The sequence below is a fragment of the Corylus avellana genome, chromosome ca10 (genome assembly GCF_901000735.1).
Source record: "Corylus avellana chromosome ca10, CavTom2PMs-1.0".
NCBI classification, from domain to species: domain Eukaryota; kingdom Viridiplantae; phylum Streptophyta; class Magnoliopsida; order Fagales; family Betulaceae; genus Corylus; species Corylus avellana.
In genome coordinates, this window is record NC_081550.1 from 945,966 (window position 1) to 968,488 (window position 22,523).

At 39.6% G+C, this 22,523-nt stretch overlaps 1 protein-coding gene across 1 annotated transcript in view; it reads right to left on the reverse strand.

Annotated features, from left to right (window-relative positions):
- Nucleotides 1–22,097, reverse strand: part of LOC132163717 (callose synthase 9-like) — a 28,697-nt gene extending 6,600 nt beyond the window's left edge. Inside the window, exons 1-23 of the mRNA XM_059574088.1 lie at nucleotides 21,945–22,097; nucleotides 20,525–20,611; nucleotides 19,042–19,127; nucleotides 18,876–18,900; nucleotides 18,267–18,361; nucleotides 18,018–18,099; nucleotides 17,737–17,906; nucleotides 17,518–17,638; nucleotides 14,735–14,832; nucleotides 14,540–14,630; nucleotides 14,284–14,444; nucleotides 14,074–14,183; nucleotides 12,664–12,798; nucleotides 12,244–12,312; nucleotides 11,991–12,168; nucleotides 11,714–11,828; nucleotides 9,983–10,102; nucleotides 8,507–8,622; nucleotides 8,328–8,411; nucleotides 8,121–8,233; nucleotides 980–1,032; nucleotides 737–913; nucleotides 328–375 (exon numbers count right to left, since the gene is read on the reverse strand). Coding sequence (XP_059430071.1) covers nucleotides 328–375; nucleotides 737–913; nucleotides 980–1,032; nucleotides 8,121–8,233; nucleotides 8,328–8,411; nucleotides 8,507–8,622; nucleotides 9,983–10,102; nucleotides 11,714–11,828; nucleotides 11,991–12,168; nucleotides 12,244–12,312; nucleotides 12,664–12,798; nucleotides 14,074–14,183; nucleotides 14,284–14,444; nucleotides 14,540–14,630; nucleotides 14,735–14,832; nucleotides 17,518–17,638; nucleotides 17,737–17,906; nucleotides 18,018–18,099; nucleotides 18,267–18,361; nucleotides 18,876–18,900; nucleotides 19,042–19,127; nucleotides 20,525–20,611; nucleotides 21,945–22,082 — 2,472 coding nt within the window. The 5' untranslated portion in view covers nucleotides 22,083–22,097. The remainder of the gene's footprint in view (nucleotides 1–327; nucleotides 376–736; nucleotides 914–979; nucleotides 1,033–8,120; nucleotides 8,234–8,327; nucleotides 8,412–8,506; nucleotides 8,623–9,982; nucleotides 10,103–11,713; nucleotides 11,829–11,990; nucleotides 12,169–12,243; nucleotides 12,313–12,663; nucleotides 12,799–14,073; nucleotides 14,184–14,283; nucleotides 14,445–14,539; nucleotides 14,631–14,734; nucleotides 14,833–17,517; nucleotides 17,639–17,736; nucleotides 17,907–18,017; nucleotides 18,100–18,266; nucleotides 18,362–18,875; nucleotides 18,901–19,041; nucleotides 19,128–20,524; nucleotides 20,612–21,944) is intronic.
- Nucleotides 22,098–22,523: the final 426 nt, after the last annotated feature.

Consider the following 22,523-nt stretch of genomic DNA (forward strand, 5'->3'; position numbering starts at 1 on the left):
TTAATGCTTTAATATCATAATGTGCTATTAATATAAATAAAAAGAAGCAATACAATCACCATTTAAGATTAAAAGGTGAATAATCTAAACTTGATTTATTGCAATAGGATATCAAATATTTTCTTACAAGGCACATGACTATGAAGTATACTTTCATAAGATATTCATACATACCAAATATGGTTCATATGCCAACAAAAAGTATCAATATGGTGACCGACTTTTCAGACACAGAAGCAGCATAGTTTAGAGAGAAATGAGAAGTTGATTGCCAGTGGCTGAAAGCACGATAAAATTGTCACATGAAATAAATAAAATCCAACATACCAAATATGCCTTCCCGTATAGGAAAATGTATACAGTCAGCACCGTTAACTGCACAGACAAAAAAAAAAAAGAACAAAGACTTGTTCAGACATAAATAAAAGTAGCTTCCATATGATAAAGGAATCATGGAGTTCTAAATTTAACATATGAATGCAACTATCTTGGAGGCAAACGCCTCTGTAGCATACTGTTATATTTTGCCTTTTTTTAAACTATAGATTACGAGAGTTCTGAAGCAGTAAGAACATCAAAGCATCATTTTATCAATAAGTATTTTTACAAACTACCAACTTGGAGTTAACTCCAGCTACACTCCCATCAACTAACTACCCTTTTTAACCTTCAGTCCACCCGGACACTAATTGCAAGAAAGATAATCCATAGTTAATATTATGCACCAATGGCATACCATTGTACAAAAGTAGAATCCAACAGTGGTAAAGTAGAATGACATCATCCTAAAGAAATCAAGGAGCTGCCCAAGTCTGTATACATCCCGACTAAGAACTTGTTCACCATTACCACCAGCAACCTTTCCTTCAAATAAGGCGATCTGATTGAGCCCGACATCTCGTCCTTTTCCTACCTGTTAAACTGCATTAGAAAACTCAAATCCCATTGAAGTGTCTATTGATGAAACGAACAAGCTTACCTGGATGTACTCATGATGAGTAATATTTCCTTGACGTAAAGTTGAATTGAATCCTGCATTTTAACACCAGAACTTAATAGATCAGCAAATTAAAATATATATATATATATATATATATATCAAAGCAATTTTGTAGCTGCTCAGCATATCCTTTTATATAGTAAGGATATAAGATACTGCAAGAAGTGTAGAAGTACAGCAGTCATAAGGTCCATAGAGATGACAAAATCACATGCACTGGGGGAGGATAAAGCATTTATGAGATGACAACTTCGTACAGTTGTGTGATAGGGAGAGAAAGAGAGCATTAAATATGATATCCTAACACTTCTTAAGGAGAATCAGAACCCCTTCAATTATTCTAAAAGCTCCCACAAGTAATGCTTGCAAATTTGGGAGATTTCCTTGATACCCAATTCAAGCTGAAGTCCTCTTTCCCCACTATTCTGGAAGGGTTAAACTGTCATCAACAAGTATGGAAGTAGCCAATGCTTTTTCTTTTTTTTTGATAAGTAATAAGAAGTTTTATTAAAAGCGTATAGGCGCCTCAAAGTACACTGGGAGTATACAACGGAAACACCTAACGAGAAGAAAAGCGAAAAAGAAAATCATCATAAGTAATCGACAATGGAAAGACATGCACCACAGTCCAAAGATACAAAGTATGAAAGCACGAGGCTAAGATGTCCTCCAAGGTCCCCTCAACATCCTCAAAACACCTACTATTCCTTTCTTTCCATAGACACCAAAAAAAGCAAGTGGGCACCATCTTCCAAACCGCGGCACTCCCCCTCCTCCCCGAGGACCACCAACAGGCTAGTAAATCCAAAACCCGTCTTGGCATCACCCAAGATAACCCAAACCGACCAAAAAAAGTACACCATAGGGCATAGGCAACCTCGCAATGAAGGAGGAGATGATCCACCGTCTCCTCACTCCTTTTGCACATATAGCATCTATTTGTTACAATCACTTGTCGCTTCCTGAGGTTATCTAGGGTCAGAATTTTGCCCAAAGCCGCCGACCAAACAAAGAAACTTGCTCGTGGCGGCGCTTGTGTTCGCCACACACTCTTCCAAGGAAAACCCCTCCCTTCGGTGCATGCCAATGAGGTGTAAAAGAGCTTGACCTTAAAGCAGCCTCTTTTGGAAGAGTTCCACCACAACCTATCTTCACACCCTCGGCTCACTCTAGTAGAATGTAACACCTGGAAAAAAGAGGCCAATACATCCACCTCCCAATCGTGAGCCTCTCTAGCAAAACAAACGTTCCACTGAATGGACCCACCCAGCACTTCCAAGTGATCCGCAACTGAGGCGTCCTTGGCGCATGCAATACTGAATAAGCCTGGAAAAGCTATCTTGAGAGCCGTATTACTACACCACAAGTCGTGCCAGAATCTGACCCTAGTCCCAACCCCCACCTCAAACCGAATAAACCTTTTGAAGGTATCCCACCCTTTCCAAATGTTCTTCCATAACCCCACCCCAAAAGATCCACCCGGCTCCAAAGAGCACCAACCTCCCCAAATACTACCATACTTCACCTCCACCACAGTCCTCCACCAAGAATCTCGCTCAACTCCATAGCGCCACAACCATTTCCCTAATAGGGCGCGATTGAACAACAAAATGTTCCTGATGCCCAAGCCTCCCTCCTTAATCGGGGTACAAATCTTCGACCACTTTACCATATGGTACTTGAACTCATCGTTTAAACCCCCCCAAAGGAAATCCCGCTGCAGCTTCTCAATCCGCTTTGCAACGCTCACTGGAATGGGGAATAGAGACAAAAAGTATGTAGGCAAATTGGCGAGAGTGCTCTTGATCAGCATGACTCTTCCGCCCTTCGACAAATACAACCTTTTCCAACCTGCCAACCGACGTTCTATCTTCTCGATAACTCCATCCCAAATATGCTTAGCCTTACACGAGACCCCCAACGGCAAACCAAGGTACTTTACCGGCAAAGAAGCAACCCCACACCCTAGAATACCGGCTAACCTATCCACTTGCTCCACGATCCCCACTGGAATTAACTCCGACTTGGCCAAATTAACCTTCAACCCGGAGGCAGCTTCAAAGAGCAAGAAAACACTCCGCAAATAACGAAGCTGGGTGGGCAATGCCTTGCAAAAAATCAAGGTATCATCCGCAAACAAAAGGTGGGAGAGCGTAAAGTTGCCAACTTGGAAACCTTCTAAGAGCCCCCCATCAACTGCTGCCGAAATCATCCTACTTAAAGCTTCCATCACCAAAACAAACAGCAACGGAGACAGAGGATCCCCTTGTCTCAAACCCCTGGAACTGCTAAAGAAGCCATTAGGAGACCCATTAATCAAAATCGAGAACCTCACCGAGGAGATGCAATGTTCTATCCAAGAGCACCAAATCCCACCAAAACCACATCTCTTAAGCATGTATATCAAGAAGTCCCAATTCACATGGTCATAAGCTTTTTCCAAATCCATTTTGCAAATCACCCCCGGCTCCCCAGATCTCAGCCGACTATCAAGACATTCATTAGAAATCAAGATAGGATCTAGAATCTGCCTACCTTTGATAAAAGCACTTTGGGATTGAGAAATAATCTTATCCAAGACTACCTTCAATCTATTTGCTAGAACCTTAGCTATGATTTTGTAGATGCTTCCCACAAGGCTAATAGGCCTAAAGTCTTTGAGATTAACGGCGCCGGGAACCTTCGGAATAAGCGAGATGAAAGAAGCATTGAGACTTTTCTCAAACAGCCCTCCTGCATGAAACGCGTTAAAAACCTTCATAACGTCCTCCCTCACTACTTCCCAACAAGCTTGGAAAAAAGCCATAGAAAACCCATCGGGGCCCGACGCCTTATTACCATTCATTTTAAATACAACCTTTCGAACCTCCTCTTCGAACTCTCTCTCCAACCAACTAGCCTCCACCTCCGAAATAGAATCAAAGGCGATGCCATCCACCACAGGCCTCCATCGACTTTGCTCCGAAAAAAGTTTCTGATAGAACTCAACAATGTGCTCACTAATCTCTGAGGGATCGGACGAAGTATTATCCCCAATCATAAGGGTATCCAAAGTGTTCTGTCTTCTATTAGAGTTGGCTATGGAGTGAAAGAACTTTGTACACTTGTCTCCTTCTTTCAACCACATCACCCTGGACTTCTGTCTCCAACTCACCTCCTCCATAAGAGTGCAATTCTCTAATTCTCGCACCACTTCCGCCTTCCTTACAACCTCCCCCGCATCCAACGCCCTAGTTTCTTCGTTCACATCCAACACCCGGAGCTCTTCAAGCAGCTTTCTCTTGTTCCTTTCAATGTTACCGAACACCTCCTCATTCCATGTCTTCAAGTTCGCCTTCAAGGCCTTAAGCTTACAAGCAAGAACAAAACTCGGCGTACCTTGGAAGACATAGGAGTCCCACCATTGTTTCACTAGGGCCACAAAACCATCCGCTTTAAGCCACATATTTTCAAATTTAAACGGCCTCTTCCCCCATGACACCTCTCCCAACTCAAGAATGATTGGGAAGTGATCCGAGCACAGACGAGAAAGCCTCTTCTGCCTAACCCCTGGGAAACGGGCCTCCAACTCCGGGGAAATCAAAAACCGATCAATCCTTGACCACAGAGGGGGATCATTGGAAATTGACCAAGTAAACGAACCTCCAATTAGAGGAAGATCCATCAACCCTTGTTCAAAAATGAAGTCTGAAAATTCCATCATAGCCGAATCCAGATGTACCTCACCTGATCTTTCGCTGGCGAACCGAGTAACGTTAAAATCGCCCCCAATACACCATGGCATATCCCACCAGCTAATCACACCCGCTAATTCCTCCCAGAGAAGCCTTCTATCCCTGCAGAGATTCGGACCATAGACTCCAGCAAAAGCCCATACAGAACGATCCCCAATATTCCTAAAAGACACCGCCAGGGTGTAGGTCCCCACACAGACGTCAACCTTCTCCACCACCCTGTTATCCCACATTATCAAAATACCACCCGAAGCCCCGCTAGAATCCAAGCAACACCACTCCACATGACTCCTCCCCCATAAGCTACGAACTATATTGCGGGACATACTCCGAATCTTGGTTTCCTGAAAACAAACAATGTCAGCCTTCCAATCTCTGAGCAAATTACTCACCCTCAACCGTTTGTCCTTCTTGTTCAACCCCCTCACATTCCAAGAAAGAATATTTAGCTTCATGAGACCACTCTATGCCCCCTTCCCTTTCTATTGCCCCGGCTAGAGCAAGCACTCCTAGTGTCATAATTTACCGAGCACTCCAAATTCCTAACCTCCCTTTTGCCTTTCGTGCCACTACTCGGATTAATTATCATCGCACTATTCCTCCATTCCTCTTCCAAAAAAGTCAAAAGCGCTAGCAATTGCAGCTTGTGGCCCGTATACGAAATCCCCACAATCGGATAAATCTCATTAGCACATTGAATGACCCAATCCGAATAGCCCGACTCCCCAGCCGTAGGTCCATACGTATTCAGAGGATAAGGCCCATTAACATCAAAAGGAACCGGAATTACCTCTCGGGTCTCAACCCCCCTGCTGCCCTTTCCCACCGGTTGGACATATTCACACAAATCCCCACCTTCTGAGCACCCAGCTACCATATTCAGATGATCCCCATTAAGCGGAGTATCATGCCCACTATACCCAGCACAGTCTTCTATAATCTGAGAAGAACCCAGTCCTCCACGAGCCTTTACCCCTCCCATAAACCCCACACTGTGCGACCAGGGCAACAGATCCCTAACCTTAGTCCCTGGAGAATACATTACCGAGGTCTCTGGCGATCGACACTGTCTCCGGCGACTAGAATCTTCCTCCCCACTAACCGTCGACTCCAACATCGGCGTTCCCAGAACAACGCTGGCCTTCAGACGCGACCCCACACCATTTGACATCTTTCCCGGCGCATCCTGCTCGAGATCGGCAGTCTGGGCATCCGGCGAATCCTGCTCCGTCTCTACCTGTGTCGAACCCGCCGCTTCTGTGGCCACCAGGAGCTTCGCCGGCCCACTCTGACTAGCTTGGCCTGCCTTCAATCGCAACCCCTCACCTCTAATCAAAATTTCCGGCGTAACCTGCTCTAGATCGGCGGTCTGGGTTACCAGTGAAAGATGCCCCAACGCTTCCTGAGTCGAATCAGCCGATTCTGTGTCCACTGGAAGCTTCGCCGGCCTCCTCTGAGTACCTCCGGTTGCTTCTCTCGCAATCTCTCCGGTGGGGGTAACTCCTGATACCTCCACGTGAGCTACCGGAACGTCGGCAGGGATGACCGTAACTGCCGGCGATCTCTTCTCCAAGCTCGGGTCTCCTCCCGATGACGACGCCCCATAAACTCCGGTCGAGCCCAAAGTCTGATCCACCAGCCCGTCCCTTATACTCAACGGGTGAGACCCAGACGATCTCTCACCCTTGGGCCCAACATAACCCCGACCCTCCTGGCCCATTCCGGATCCCATACTAACTTTACGCTTATACACCATAATCTTTTTCTTTACCTTAAGTCCTCTCGTGGGCCTAATGCCATATCTGCCAGCCCTCTCTTTTCCTTTGGGTGCTCTGCCCTCCTTCCCTGATTGAGCTGAACCCAGGCCACTCCCGAGCCTTGGATCGTGGTCGTCAGTCCCATTCTTCCCCTCCAGCTTGCCACTTGTTCCAGCAGAATGGGCTGGAACACCAACCCCATCTACCTGCTGAAGCCCACTTCCTTCCAATCTTAAGAGAGCCCTTTCCAACCTGTGAATCCCAATATCGATTTCCCCTTTCAGCCGATATAACGTCTCTCTGCATTCCCGGAGCTCAAGACTTACACAAGCATGGTGTTGCTTCTGACACTCAACAACCTCCCGTCCCGTCAGCACATGCATAGTGCTATCACGCGACACAGACGCTTTCTCCCGCGTTTGAAATCTACTCGCCGGAACCAAAGGTTCTTGAACTTCCTTTCCCCTACTTCTCCTCCCCTCCGACAGTCGAGAACCATCCACCTCTTGGCCCCTTGGGGTCTTCGCCGGAACCTGTTTCTCCCTCACTGATGAGGACTCCTTCAACCAACTGGGCACTCGCGCCACAGGCCCTGAAAATGGACCAAAACACTCCTCCGCCGAAGATTCTGACAGCCCCACAACCTCAGCGTAGCTCCTCCTTTCTTTCCCCTCGTGCTTCTTCTCTTCATGAATCCTCTTATCTTCCTTGGGAGCTCGAAGGGACAGTCTTGCTATGCGCACTTCCGAGATAAAACGTTTCCAACCTTGCCCGAATCGCCCTTCTGGAATAAGGACAGAACCGCATCTCCGCCTCCCATCAAATTCCTCCAACGTCAGGAAATACCCGTGCCTATTAGAGCGACGTTGCGCAATGAAACGTGGGTAACCCGCTCTAGACTGATCCCAAAATACTTCTGAACTGTCCACCGCCACCAGAACCTCCATATTACGTTCTAACCATTCTAACTCATCTCTCTTGATGAAGATAGACCTTTGCTTCCCTTTGCTCCTCTCGAAGATCCTTACCCCCGAAGCCCCTGCCTTCACCACCAGTTCAAAATCTTTCGCCTCTACTGACCATCTTCTTCCTCCCGCCATGCTACCAGCCCGAAATCAGAATACACTCTCACGCGCCACCACTCTCTGATTCAACCACTCGAAACTCCCAACTATTTGTCATGGAAGTAGCCAATGCTAGAACATGAAAAATAAAAAATAAAAAATAAAAAACACAACTAAAGAATCTTTCCACTCTTCAGAAAGAGCCGAGAAAAAAGATGAAGCTGGTGACTGCACAAAGCAACTGAAATCAAAAATAGAAGGGCTTGAGCAGATGCAATGGGGGCAAACACGACCAAAAGTCTGACTATTTCCCTCATGTCAAAAAAAAAACAACATAAAACATATTGGGAAAGATAGGCAGACCGAAGTGTTGAGAACAACAGATAAAAGCTCTCCAACACAACATTTGAGCAACAACCTCATCCTTGCAACAGTAAAGAAATTTTTTAGACGCCTGGTTTCAATCATCACTGCTGTTAAATGAGTTACACACACACACACACACAAGGACAACACAAGCTGACAGAATGAGCACAAGACTTTCTTAGAAAATGAAAAGAGAAACCTGAATAGATATCTTCACTAATATTGATAACACGCGAGGCCTTGCTAATACCACCCCTGGTTATGTGAAAAACTCTGTCAAAAACATCTGGATGGCCATAATGCATACGGACCCTAAAAATGAATTATGACATCAATGTCAATGAACCTCAATTTAGGATATACCAGGAAGCCAATCAAATCACTTACATAATTCGAATGAACTTACTTTAAAGGATTTGCCAAAACACGCTGACCCAGAGTCACAAAGCTACTTTCTTGATTGGACATAAATGAGGCTAAAGAAGAGACACTGCATATCAAAATAGATATTTAGTTGACAGTATATGAATAGAAAATATAGTCAGAGAGTGAGATTTAAAATAAATAAGGATTCAATGGATATACCTTCCAGTGAATACATGTTCCCTGACACCAAGTATGGTGGGAAAACGAATACCATGATGACGATGGAATTCTTCAAGAAGGTTTCTCATCTTCAAGGCTTCCTCAAAATAATTATCCTAAAGTATAAATATTAAGCAACAGTACAGCTAATCAGAGCTGCAAAGAAAATTTTCAGACACAAACACTATGTAATCCAACGAGAGTGGAATAAGGCAAGAGCCTATCTTTTTTATTGGAAAACCATAAATGAAACAAATAAAAGAAAGTAAAAACCAAAGATAAGTAAAATCCGGATGCTCATGGAACATGGAATGGGTACCTGATGAGGTGTTCAACTAACTATAGGATGTGGAATGATTGATGGTAGGGTAGACATAACTTTCTATAAACTTTTCATCGAAAGATGAAATTTGATGGGCCAGTCTTTTAAGTTAAAACATTCATAATTTTCATTCGACTACTTATCAAAAAAATAATTTTCATTAGTCTTAGTCGAAAAGCTTGTAATATATGTAAGATAATAGTATACTTAAATTACTGTCTTTCAAAGTATAAACAAAGGAAGGAAACAATCTAAATGTTTGATCAAATTTGGTATGAAAGTGCGCCACTTTTGGGATCATGTGGTTCGGAACACAGTTCACTAGGAAATAATATATTCTGGAAACTATGGTAGAAACTGAATGACAGAGTCTGACAGAAAAGTTATTATAGTAGGAATCACCCAAAAAAAAAAGAACCAGAAATGGGTTCTTTACAATTTGTGTTAATGACATTTATAGAAGTCCGATCTGATTAAGGTATCAATTTTGTGGTTATGTCCCTCCAAAATAAACAAAGTCACAGATGTGATAAATATATCGCTTTGAATCTCGCTTTTACGTGGCTTTGAGGAGTACGCGGCTTTGAGGATTAATAGTAATATAATGATCCATAGGAATTGAAATAGAATTGAGAATTTGTGTGGGGTGTCAATGATGCAACCACCGCAATGTGCAAGATGGAGCTCCTAAAATGCCCAGCCAGTCATGAAACCTGCTTACAAGCTTTAAAGGACTTGAAAGCGTCATAATGTACAGAAAGAGATTAAAGATAAATAAATAAAGAAAAAAAAAAGGGAAAGATCTTTACAAGGTGACTCTAACCTTGGTAACCCAACCAAACTTATGCTAGAGCTCTAGAGACTGGCCTACCAAGTGATTGACCTTTAGTGAAATTCAAGAGAGGGATGATGCATGTTATAAAATCAAACCAGGCAGTCATACATCCATTTGTCTATTAAAACCAGTATAGTTAACAATGTTGGTCCTATTGACCGGTAATAATACTGTCTTTTCTTAGCATTTTTCAATACACATAAAACCAAACTCCAAAATGAACTTTTACCATGAGAATACTTTCTCAATGTAATTGACTGAGGGGCAAAACATTAAAAACCCAGATGATTGAGTTACTCGGCTAAAAAAAATGGATCACCTGATTCATATCAATTGTCTGAACTGCATTTCCACGAGTGAATATGATTGCATGGTTTTGGTTCTCAGGTATTCCTTCACCAAGCTTTGGATTTCCAGGCAATTTTATGGAGTATATTTCCTGCAAAATCAGAACGATATAAGTAAAAGAAAAATTCAACAATAACGTACACGAACATCCATGAGAGCACAACCAAGAGGTTATTTTAAAGCTTTCAAATTATTCAAATAAAAGTCCCCATAATTTATAAGTACTTTAACAAGAAGTTCAACAAAAATTTCATCTTTGAAATAAACTTCGGTATACGTAGTTGGATGGAAAATCTAAAGGTTACACGAAAACCTCAAGAGAAGATACTCCCCCAGAGCTCAAGTTATCAAAAAAGTTTCCCAAGACAAAAATATGTGCCTAACTGTCCTGCATAATCTACAAGCATAGATAACTGCTCCCAGGAGCAAGCTACCTTGACCATCTTCCAAAGTTATAAATAACCTACTGATCAAATGCTGCAGAGGCGGACAGCTCTACATTCAGTAACGCCACAGTGACCTCCGAAGCGATCTTCTTCTAGTTGCGGGGCAAAATCCGGCAGCCAATTGCTGGCTCTGAATAACTAGCCCAGTACAAGTACAGATAACTGCTCTCAGATTCTACCAAGTTTACAGTAAATTTAAAAATACTATTGTTGCAATTCTGCTAAATGGAATGTAATGCCGTAGGGATCCATATGTAAACATAGTATCTATTTAGATACACTCAAATAACCCCTTCTCGTAAAAGAATATATGCTGACCTCCCCACATTCTTGTGGAAGTTGACGTTGTCCCCAGTTTTAAGCAGACAAAATGGACTATATCAGTGTTATACATAATGCTTTTGTTCTAAGGAAAAGCTAAAAACCAAGGGGTGGATTCAGTTAAGCTCTGACTATGACTAGGGCAGTGATGATGGTCAATGAACGGTAATATTCACAATGGTGTTAATGCGGGGTCTAATTATTGGTTTATACTACCTTGCTGCTCTTGCTTTCCTCTTTCTATTCTTGTTATTCCTATTTTTCAAACCTTTCATGTCTAACTTCAGGCAGAACAATAACAACGCATTTCCAATGATGGTAAGGAAGAGAAAGTTATCAAGTAGATTCCTTTTTCATAAGTTATCAAGGAAGAAACGAGACCACTGTCTCTCCTTTTTCTAATAATTTATCATTCATCCAATAAAAGAAAGGAAAAGAAGAAGAAGAAGAAAGAAAGAAACAAGACCACTATCATCGATCTTTGCAGGCCAAGCCAACCGGTAGCAATACTCGAATTATCATAACAGGTAATTGAGAATTTAGAGATTGGGGATGTGAGGAAGAATACATGCCAAATCAAATGGGAACATCATTTTAAAAGGAATGTGTTATCTCAGTAGGATGCACTTTACTCATGTTCTTGTCTCATCTCTAATCAAGTCAATAATTGAAGTATTATTGTATCATAAACAAATAAAAGAAGCCAGAAATGAAACAATAACCTTTGCTCATGTACTTTTCTCAAACAACAAACAAAATCAAACAATCCATACACTTGGATATAAAATAGATGCTGTCTTTCAAAATATAGATGGGTCATTAAGATCATCAATCAACATGGGACAACCCTTGTTTGCAGCAACAAAAGACTTCTTTAAAATATGAAGTGGTTAGCTAGTGCCAGCATCGAAGGACAAAAAAACAAGTAACTGAACCTTATCTTTCCCGTTGATATCAGCTTTCACAAGCTTTGAGTAGAATTCCTTGTGCGATATACCATCCTTTAAATTTTCAACTTCATCAATAAAAGCAACTCGAAGAGCTTCATTTCTGACATCAAAATAAAAAAGAGAAAATTAGATATCTAAAGAGTAATTATTTAAAGCATCTCCAACAAACAAAATTATTATAATCGAATTTTTGAAAATAAACATCTCAAAAACAAATCCAAGAGAACCCATATTTCTTTTCATTGCATTAGAAAAAAGTCACCTCTGCATAAGCAATGCAATATCAGCAGCCTCAGGTTTTTGTTCCTCTTTCTGTTTTCCATATATTTGACATGTAACCACATATGTAAACTTAAGATCTGCCTGAGCCCGCGCTTCAGGAGATAGTTCGAAACCTCGAGTGTCAGTTGCATCATTACTAGAAACTGCAGCCTCCAAATCTGACATTGACAATACATGAGGTAACTGACCATGCAGGATAAAACAAAAAACAAGACATACTTGGTTATGCTAACCTTCAGAAGTTATCCTCTCTAAATAAGTCTGGAGCATAAGAGCTTTTCTATAGTACATCATCCCACGAACTGCAAAACTCAAACAATTTAGCATTTTACAAGAAAAGCTATCATCATATTGAGACAACCACAGATGCACGTGTTGGGTTAAGACATATAAACAAAAACCAAATGAACTCATTTTGTTATGGAGACCAAGAAATGTCCCTACATTATCAAACCAACACCTACAAACTACTAACATTTTCAAGCTGCCTAAAGCATTGAAATGCTTGCCCCAATCGTTTACAGTGATACAATAATATGAATGAACACACTCTCGTATGTCTATATGACGAAGAAAGAAAAAAAAACATATGGAAAGGAGACAATTCTCAAGATTAAAACCAAAAGAATATTGCATAGAGAAAAAAAATCTACCAGTTCTAGCCAATGTTTGTCCCCTGTACGAGACCCAAAACCGAAGTTCAAGGGTATCATTAAGATTCCTCAGAAGTTCAGAGTCAGGCGTATTCTCATCACGACCAATTCGGGCAAGAAAGTTCTTCCACTCATCTGTGGTGCAATAATATTACTATTAATATGATAAGCAAGAAGTTCAAGACTCCTATTGCTACTAAAATAAAATTCAATCGCCATAAAGAATTAGTGGAATATTCAGCACAGCACATCAAGTTATAGTCCACAGGGAAAAAACACAGGATCAATATTTAGCAGACAGAAATATATTGTAGGTACTAGTTGAGCCAAGTATTTAATTAGCAAAAATATATCAGTACCACTCAAATTTCTAATAGCTAACTATACAACAATAATAATTACTCCAGGTAATAGTTATTCTTCATTTTGGCTGGTCCCAAATATTGTAGGTAATTTTGGAAGAAGCAGACTTATCCCCACGACTTCACAGGATACAACATGGAAGAACAGATCAACAGTGGAACAAGTACATATTAGCAAAGTATGAAGCTGATAAAGATAAGGGAAAGGACCAACTTTGCAATTTGTCATGCCAAGTAATTTTCAGTACTTCAATTTCCCCATACTCATAGACTATACTTCCTGGGCATACGAGGTGCCAAATACAGGGCTTTTCAACATAATACAAATGGCATATGTAAATGGACATTCCATACTAAAAAATTAATAACAAGATATATGGCCAGCAAATTAGAGTATGTTTTTCTGGTTATTTTTTGATTGCTTGTTTCTTTCAAGCTGAGCTTATATGATATATATGGTCCAGCTTGAGGGAGAGTGGTAGAAGATTTATTTGGGTTTAAGGGATATTTTTGTCATTGTTATATTTCCCTAAACCTGATAATAAAATGTGTGTGGTGGGCTACATAACAAGTTGAACAACAACACAACAGTAACGTGCCTCCACGTTTTCTATCTAAACTGTTTATACAAACTACAATGGTAATGCAAGATATGTTCAAAGAGAGTTCATAAATAGAAAATGTCACATCCACACAAAGCAAACATAAAAATCCAGTACTCTCCAGCACGTGCATAATGGTATGATTTGTTGTCTCATATTAACTCGAGAGACATAGTATGAATAATTAGAACATGATTAAACAGTTCCCAAACTTGATACAAACTAGGATCCCAAAAGAAGAAAGAAAACATTTGCTAGAGAGGCTAATGTTTACGAGAAGGAACTTTTTCTCCCTATTTATATTTTATTTTTCCTTGAAAAGTAGAAGAACAAGATCTTCGTATTTAAGGAGCAATAAAAGAACAAGAGCCTTTTATTTTTATGTCTCATTATGAATAGCTGAGCAATCAAATAAAGCGGAAATACTAAGCACAAGCAGGGAGTACCTGGATATATTTTCTGAAGGTAAAATAAAAGTGATATCCCATCCTCATTTTTCTCTTGGAGTTCAGCCTTACTATAAAGTACTGTCTCAGAATAATATGGAGTGAACACACTGCATTTTCATATAGAAAAATATGAGGATGCTAGATTTATCAAGCAAAAGTATTGATACCTCCAAAAGCGGAAGAGATGCATGAAAGAAAAGGTATGACCTGAATGATAACATCTCACGTACTGGCTTGGCTACCGGCATCTCCATGAAAAGGGAATTAGTGAAGAACTCCAGCCTACGCTGGGCCTCAAGATTTCTGGGAACATTTGAGGCTGAATCTTTGATAGTCAACAACGAAAACAATCTTTTGACTTGAGCTTTCTGCATATCTTCCGAAATTAGTCAATCTCATCAAGAAAGTAAAAACAGATGTTTCTTTATAAAAGATAATTGAAAACAAGTCCTCCCAAACATACCAGCTCAGCATCTTTGGGCCATTTCAGCTTTGCAAAAAGACGACCCTCAATCCTTGCTTTTGACAATGCATTCCAGGTTTCGTAGGAATCCCTAAAATATGCATTCAACACAGCATCAAAATTATACATTCAAGGAAAAAGGAAAATAAATCTATCTGATGCAGGAGCATACACTAAATACTCGCATAAACAGACCTCATGTTAGTAGAAAGAACATCATGTCTCACAACATCGTAGAGATCTTGAACAGCTTTAACAGCACCGTTTTCATACTCTGGAGTTTCCACCTCTTTCTGTACAGTGTAAAAAACAAGATTGAATAAGTAGTATCGAAGCTATTCCCCAGTAATATGTTGGAAAAAAAAAATGAAGAATTTTATTAGAGAAATTAATATCAATACCCGCAGAAAAAGAATTTTATTAGAGAAATTACTACACTCAAATGATTATATTGATCGGCCCCTCCAACCCCTGAAACATAACAACTACCTCACATCCAAAAAGAGTGAGCTTGATTCTGCACAGGATCTTAAAGAACATTTTAACTCTCCCATCAGAACCCCAAAATCATTTCAACCAAATCATCCCAAGAGAGTAGCAGAAAAAAGACTCCACTAGACAAATTCTAACTAGGGCTATAAATGAACAAAGCCACTCGCGAAAAGATTAAGGCTCGGCTCGGGATCGATTCATTTATTAAACGAAAAGAACTTGACCAAAAATTTAGACTCATTTATTAAAAGAGCTGAACTCGTATAAACACAACTCGTAATGGCTTTTGGCCGGTTACTCACCTTTTCATCCGGTTCTATATCTTCTTTGCTGGTTAAGAATGTTTTGAGACCAATCCAGCATCTTTCAAAACTGATTCAGTAGGTTTTTTTCCAGTTCAGTATATTTGTTGACCAGTTTAGTGGTTTTCTCTCCAGTACAAAGCATAATTTGATCGGTTGTGGTTTTCTTTTGGGTCATAGCATGTTCCAACTGGTTCTGTGAGGTTCTAGCATGGTTCATGTAGGTTCAATTTAGTCCAGTACAATTTTAGATGGTTCTTGCTCCTTGACTAGTTCAGATGGCTTTTTTAGCCTATTCAGTTGTTTTTCGGCCTATTCAAGTGGTTTCTTAATCGGTTCAGGTGGTTTATCGCTCGATTCAGCTACATGGAGCAACAAGTGTTGGTGACTTGTGGATCAAAACTCAGCTTGGGAGATGCAGGATCCGCATCCATACCTAACTTGCATGCGGGCTTCACCACAGAACGCTACGCAGAACACGACCCCACAACCAAATCCACAATCTCCAAATCTGAGCCCTTCAACGCCAAGGAGGTCTGAACACCTTGCTTTGCCAAAATAGGAACGTCGATATCCAGCGAAGCCTACACATACCCACCAGCTGGATAAAAAAACTCACGACCAACTTCAAAACCCAAAGCGAAAACCGGATCCGAGTGCTTTTGAACCCTCCGGGAGATGGGTTTGTGCGGGTGGACCGCACCTATGCCAGACCCAATCATCCCACCTAAGTTTCGTTTCTTGCTAGGCTTAGGGGTCCACTGCTCACCACAACGAATGCCACCGACCAGAAAACTACCGAGTGACACCACCAAAAAAAAAAACATAAAACCAAAGTACACCTCCAAAGAACAAACCAAATCAATTTTGTTTTCCACACCGGAGATTTTCTTGGTCACAACTATAGTTCTTTTAGAGCTTCATCAAGGCATTGCCTATGTGGACTCTAAGCCCACACGAGCCGTGCTGCCACCAAAGGGAGACCCAACCAGACATGAAGTTCCACAACAAAAAGAGAGGAAAACCAAGACAACTCAGGAGATTAGACAAGGATCTTAAACCTTAAACCTGCTCTGATACCATGTCGTAATTTGCATGAAAAGTTTAGAAAAAAAGTGGAAACTAGATACTTCTCATGTAGCCTCACATAATAATTATACAAAAAATACTACAATGACTAAAATATCCATGACCTCTAAACCCTACAAACTCTTCTAAAATACTTAAACATTGTTACACCCTTCCCGTGCCCAGATGAATACAGGCCTCTGCTTCCAACTTATTTAGGCATCGTTGATAGTGCTTAAATCATGAAACACCTCCTCAACTATCAATGGTACAAACCATCTTTGCCATCTTCAGGTAACGTCTGCAAATACTTCTTACCATAACCGTCCATTAATTGAAATTTTTGAATTGCCAAATTACCCAATTTATCCCTGCCTACGTCTTATATTTTATGTCTTATATTTTATCATGACCCTTCCCTACAACCATCTCCGCATACAACCATTGCCCATTCTCCACCAACTGCAACAACTATCGAAAACCACCCTGAGTTTTTTCTTCTCTGCTCCCAAGCTTACTATGAGGCTCAAGAAAATTCACCACCTTCCTCATCTGTTCAACACAGGCACCCCATCCTCTTCCTTCACGTCCCTTCAGTATAACAATGAAACTTCACCACCCTCCTACGCCATACTCTGATAACTCCAAAAACCTCCCATGCCTATTCGCAAGCATATGGGCAATATATGTTACATCACTAGACCTGAACGACCTATAAAAATCACTCAAATTCTCTCCCCTTATCAACTCCAGCATTGATCGCTGCCACTTCACGCTCAGTTTGCCCAAAATAACCGAACAATAGGTTCCTCTGCTCCTTCCAGCAAAACGAAGACCTCCTTTCCCCTCTTCGTATCAGAGCTCAAATGATTTTGCTTCGACATAGAAGAATCCCAAAAATCCCATCTTCACCCTCCTCATTCACGCGTTAAACAGAACTGCTATTACTTAGAAGGCAATAATAATGAAGCTAACATTCTAGTTGTAGTGTTCACCAATTCGACAGTCAATGAAACATTGTATGTATCCATATATCAGATACTAAAGAACAAGAAGAAAGAATGATACTTTTTATCAATTAAAGCAAAAGTAAAGATAAGATTTACTAATACGAACCAGAAGTCCCATTAATGCAGTGACTCTTGAAATCACAAGCGGCAGCTTACTGAGATCAAAGTCGACATGAATACTTTTCCTCTCGATACTCACATTAATATCTTCATATATCCTTTCGACCCTACAGTATAAACCTCTTGATTCATATGTACTTTCATCACATAAATTACAAAGTAAATATTCAGATTGGAGGCAAAAGAAATTTTCATAAAAACTAACCACATTCTTCCTTCATCATCCAATATTTTGATCAGGATAAGCTTAATCACATGGTAGCACTCCTGGACAGCATACTTCATATAGTCATCCCTTGAGATCCTTTCCCAGAGCTCATCATGTGAATCTCTACTCTGAGTACTCTCTACGGCAATATCTTTAGCCAGAAATATCTACAAAATTATGATGAATTAAACTCAAATTATAGTTGAAGATGCACATTTGGAAAAAGAATCACAAACTAAAAAAAAAAAAAAATTAAAAATATAAAGCAACTGAACGACCTTGCTAGCAAGGAGAAAAAGGGGCCACTGAACCAAGGGGAGATTTCCAAAATACTTTGGCATGAGAAGCAACTCCATTTCCCTGCCACCCCAAAAAAGATGGCATCAAAACATAGCAAGTAGAGCAAATCTCACAGTTATGTAAATAAAAGCCAATAGAAATAAAAACTATCAAAGTGAAAACAAATACAATTTTTTATTTTTTTTGCTCACAAAAAAAAAAAAAAAAAAGACTATTTGATTACTCACAAGTTAGTAATATAATCTTCTTCCCTTAAATTCTTTATGATCTCATTCCAAAATGGAGCAAATCGAGCAGCATCAACCTTGTTCTTCTCCACATCCTTCAGAGACAAAACATTATTATTACTTTACAAGAAATTATATTCTGGAATGTGATCTAAAGAAATAAGTCATGTAGACTATGCTTTCAGAAAAAATTTCAGTCACTTGGAGGACAGATTCTAGACCTCAACCTGGAGTTCCACATAAAGGAATCAGACTTCCAAAGACAAACAGCATAATACTTTCATCAACATCATAAGAAAAAAAAAATGACAATATAGAAACGTAAAAACAATTTTGCATACTTTTCGGCAACCAAAAAATAAAATACAGAAAATCAATTTGAAGCCACAAATTACTTGAAACCCTGAACCCTTGACAAATATTACATAGATTGTAATTATTTTTTGACAATTAACTTATGAAAAATGGCCTTCCTGATAAGTCTAATTATTCTTTTGCAGTCTGAACAAAGAAAAGATGACTACTCTATAAAATATATTTATGCAGCTTTCACCATAAAGATTTCAATGAAAGAAGCTTTTCTCTTTTTGTCTTTGATGGATGACTCACCTGACTGTAAGAAGAACGACGAGTCCTGCAAAAGACATATTGCATTCAGATGCAAAACAAAACAAAGCAACATAAACATAGGAACACATATTTGTCCACAAACAACTGAATCATAATATCAATGATTATTGAGGGCAAAAGAACAAATAATGGGTTAAAACTCAACCTGTTAGGAAGGGGAACATGAAGAGTGTCCACAAAAGCTCCAGGAAACTGCTCAAAAAGAGTGTGAAGGGCTTCCAACGACCTAATCTGAAGATCATGAGAAAAAAAAAAATGACATTTAAAGCACTACTCAATTGGGGTGCAACTCATGGTAAAAGACAGATTTTTTTTTTTTTTTTCAGAAGTGGGGTAGACACAGAGTTAACATTGGCGGTGGATGAAGGAACTTTGTAATATAGGAACTGTACAAAACCTTCTTCTTCTTCTTTTTTTTTTCAATTTCTTTGATAAAAAATACTAACCTCCCTCAAACTACATTCTTTTTGTACATACACCCTCAAACTACCATTATTTGGAAGAGTAAAGATCCTCCGAGAGTGGCTTTTTTCGTATGGACGGCGGTGATGGGAAAAATATTACCGTTGGACAATTTACGTAAGAAGAACATTATAGTGGCAGAGTGGTGAATTTATTGATCATTTATTATTGCATTGTGAAGTTGCTTTAGAGGTATGGAACATGGTTCTTCAACTGTTTGATGTTACGTGGGTGATGCCGGGTAGGATGAAGGAATGCTTGGGAAGTTGGAGAGGGCAAAGGGGTAAGTGTTCAGTTCTACAAATCTAGAGAATGGCTCTTGTGTGTAATGTGGTGCTTACGGAGAGAAAGAAATGCATGGAATTTTGAGGACCGTGAAATTGGACTTATAGAGTTTAAGAAAAGGGTGCTCAAAACGCTTTTCTCATGGAGAGTATTGTGGCATTCTTTGCAAGTTTCAACGCTTGCGGAATTCCTAGAATTATGTGCGCCATTTTCAGTTTAAAGCTTGTATTTGTGGGCTCTTTTGTATACTTTTTGTGTACATGGGTTGCGCCCCTTGCGCTTTTAATATATTGATATTACCTATCAAAAAAAAAAAAAGAAGAGAAACCCCTCCATTAACCATCTGGTCCAACCGCAAACCCCAATGGGAGGGATGGGATTGCAAATTTTTTAAACTTTGATACACTAAATTTAGAGTTTTTGAATTTTGAGGGGATGATTGCAAAACTAATGAAAGTTTAGAAGAGTTAAGTGAAGCTTTAAAGCATATAAACAAGGGCGATGAAAGTTTCAGGTGTCTTGGGGATGGCCACACCACCCTCTTAGACCAGAGGGAATGGTTCGAGCCAAGTCCCAACCCAACTCAAGGGTTTTCAGGGATGGCCAAAGGGGGAGGTTCGGCCATCCTCAAGTGTTTGGAAGTTGTTCGAGCCACCCCTACTCAAAGGTTTTCGGGGATGCCCGAACCACCCCCCCAACCCTAAGGAATGGCTCGGCCACAAAAGTATGATAAGCTTTACCTCAAGAAAAGCACTAAATGGGAGAACTCCCTCATAAATGAGTATAGATTGATAGGAGAAAGATAATATTTACACATGAAAGGAAAGTATAACACATTAAGAAAAAAGAAATCTAATGAGATCTAATAAAATGTAACATACCTCCCCAAGACGATCTCTTGCCCCAAGCAAGAAGCCCCAAACAGCAGATATTATAGTGTAAAACACATGGATATCTAAAAGATAGATCTGTACCAGGAAAATTAAAAAGGATAGGACAAAAATAAATGAGAGAGAGAGAGAGAGACTTAAAAAAAAAACCACTCAGCGAAAGAAATCAAAGTTGAGATAGAGCACAACAAATTAGTTTCCGAAAACCAGAACTCTGAATCAGAGATATTTTATATAAGATACTAGAGAGGGCGACACATCATTATGTCTGCATCCTCAATTCAGTACATAATCTTTTTGTGAGTTCTCTATTTTTCTAATGTAGTTATTTGTTACTTATCTTGCACATCCCACATTAGGTTACCAGCTTATCATTTTCCAAAGAAATGTTGGAGATCTATACTAAAACCAAAAAAAAAAGAACCGAACTCTTAAGAAGATATGAAATGAAATAACATAAAATGAAATTCAAATATTTTACAATTACAATTAGGCCCTTAAAGTTCAAATGAACTGAACTCTTCTCCAACAAACCACTTGGTAGCAAAGATCTCAAAAATGGGACCAATTCCAGGTAAAAAGGCCTAAAGAAGATTTACAAGGAAGGTGATTCTAGAGCTATAATTGATACTATTAAGGTTCAAATCCCCATGCATATTTGGATGCTTGTGAAAAGTAGAAGAAATTTGTATCATTGTTTGAAAATGTGAAAAGTTGGATCATATTCAGAGAAGCTGGACAGCAGATGCTTTGGGAGCCTATGGTCCACAATTACTAGTATAAAAGCCATTGGTTTGGATCTATCCTGCAATCAAAGGATGGATATCAATGTTGACATTTAGGGCATGTTGTTCCCTTCTGTTTCTAGCTGGTTTATCCAAAAAAAGAAAAGAAAAGAAACAAAGCAACTACTATTCAAACTAAAAACCTCATCATACTCCTGAGTCAAAATCAATTCACTGATTTTCTTGTGTCTAATTGACTAACTCATCACCAAGGAATTATAAAGTAAGAGCAAGCCTGATCCCACCCTTTTCAATTTAATATTCAATGGAGCTCCTTAACAAAAAGAATTGTGAATATTTTCAGATGTATCGAATATGTATCTGGGAGTATACAGTCCAAATAAAAATTCAAGTAGACCGTGAGTGTCAAATATGGGCATGGCCTCTTTCTCGAAGTATCTATGCCACCCCGGTCACCAGAAGGTGTTTTTCAGGTGGAAGACTTCTGGAACTAAATTGTTTCACAAAAATAAATTGAATCGCACAAAGAAAAAGGTGGAAAAAGAACACAATCTCAAAACATGCAGCCCAGATATTAGATTGCTTAAGTCAAAAGAACCAAAAATTTAATTGAAATGATTATTGTAGGATTGCAGAATATATGAAAAATAGGAATTCAAACTTACAGCCACCACAGGAGCCCATAAGCTAGCAACTGTCAATGTATTATGGTTATCTGCAATAAATGAAAGCAGTTTAAAGATCAAGCAGCATCGATGATGAAAATGGGAAATCAGGTTAGGAACCCCTATATTTTTTACCATTTTGACTTAAAGACCCCATTTTTCAATTTTATAAATTTAAAAGAATAAACAGTCAACTTTTTTATTAGAGGAGCATAGTTATATTTTTATATCCATTTCTGTTACTTATTTGATAAAAAGGCTGACGGAGGTCTCAAATATAGAATGGGCCTAAATTCCGTCTTAAAGTCAAAATGGCAAAAAGTACGAGTGATCCTGGCCAGATTTCCTGAAGAAACTTAACAGAAATATTCAAATTCGTTACTTAAGAAGTCAAATACACACTCATAAATGACAGACCATAAGATGATCTAACCTAGTATCAGAAGCAAAGCAAATAAACGAAACTTGACACGAAGAGACAAGAAATCATGGAAGCCAATTTCTAAACTATCTTCCTTTTTTTTTTTAATAGACAAAATGATGTCATTAAGTTAAAACGTTGAGTCTACCAATGATAAA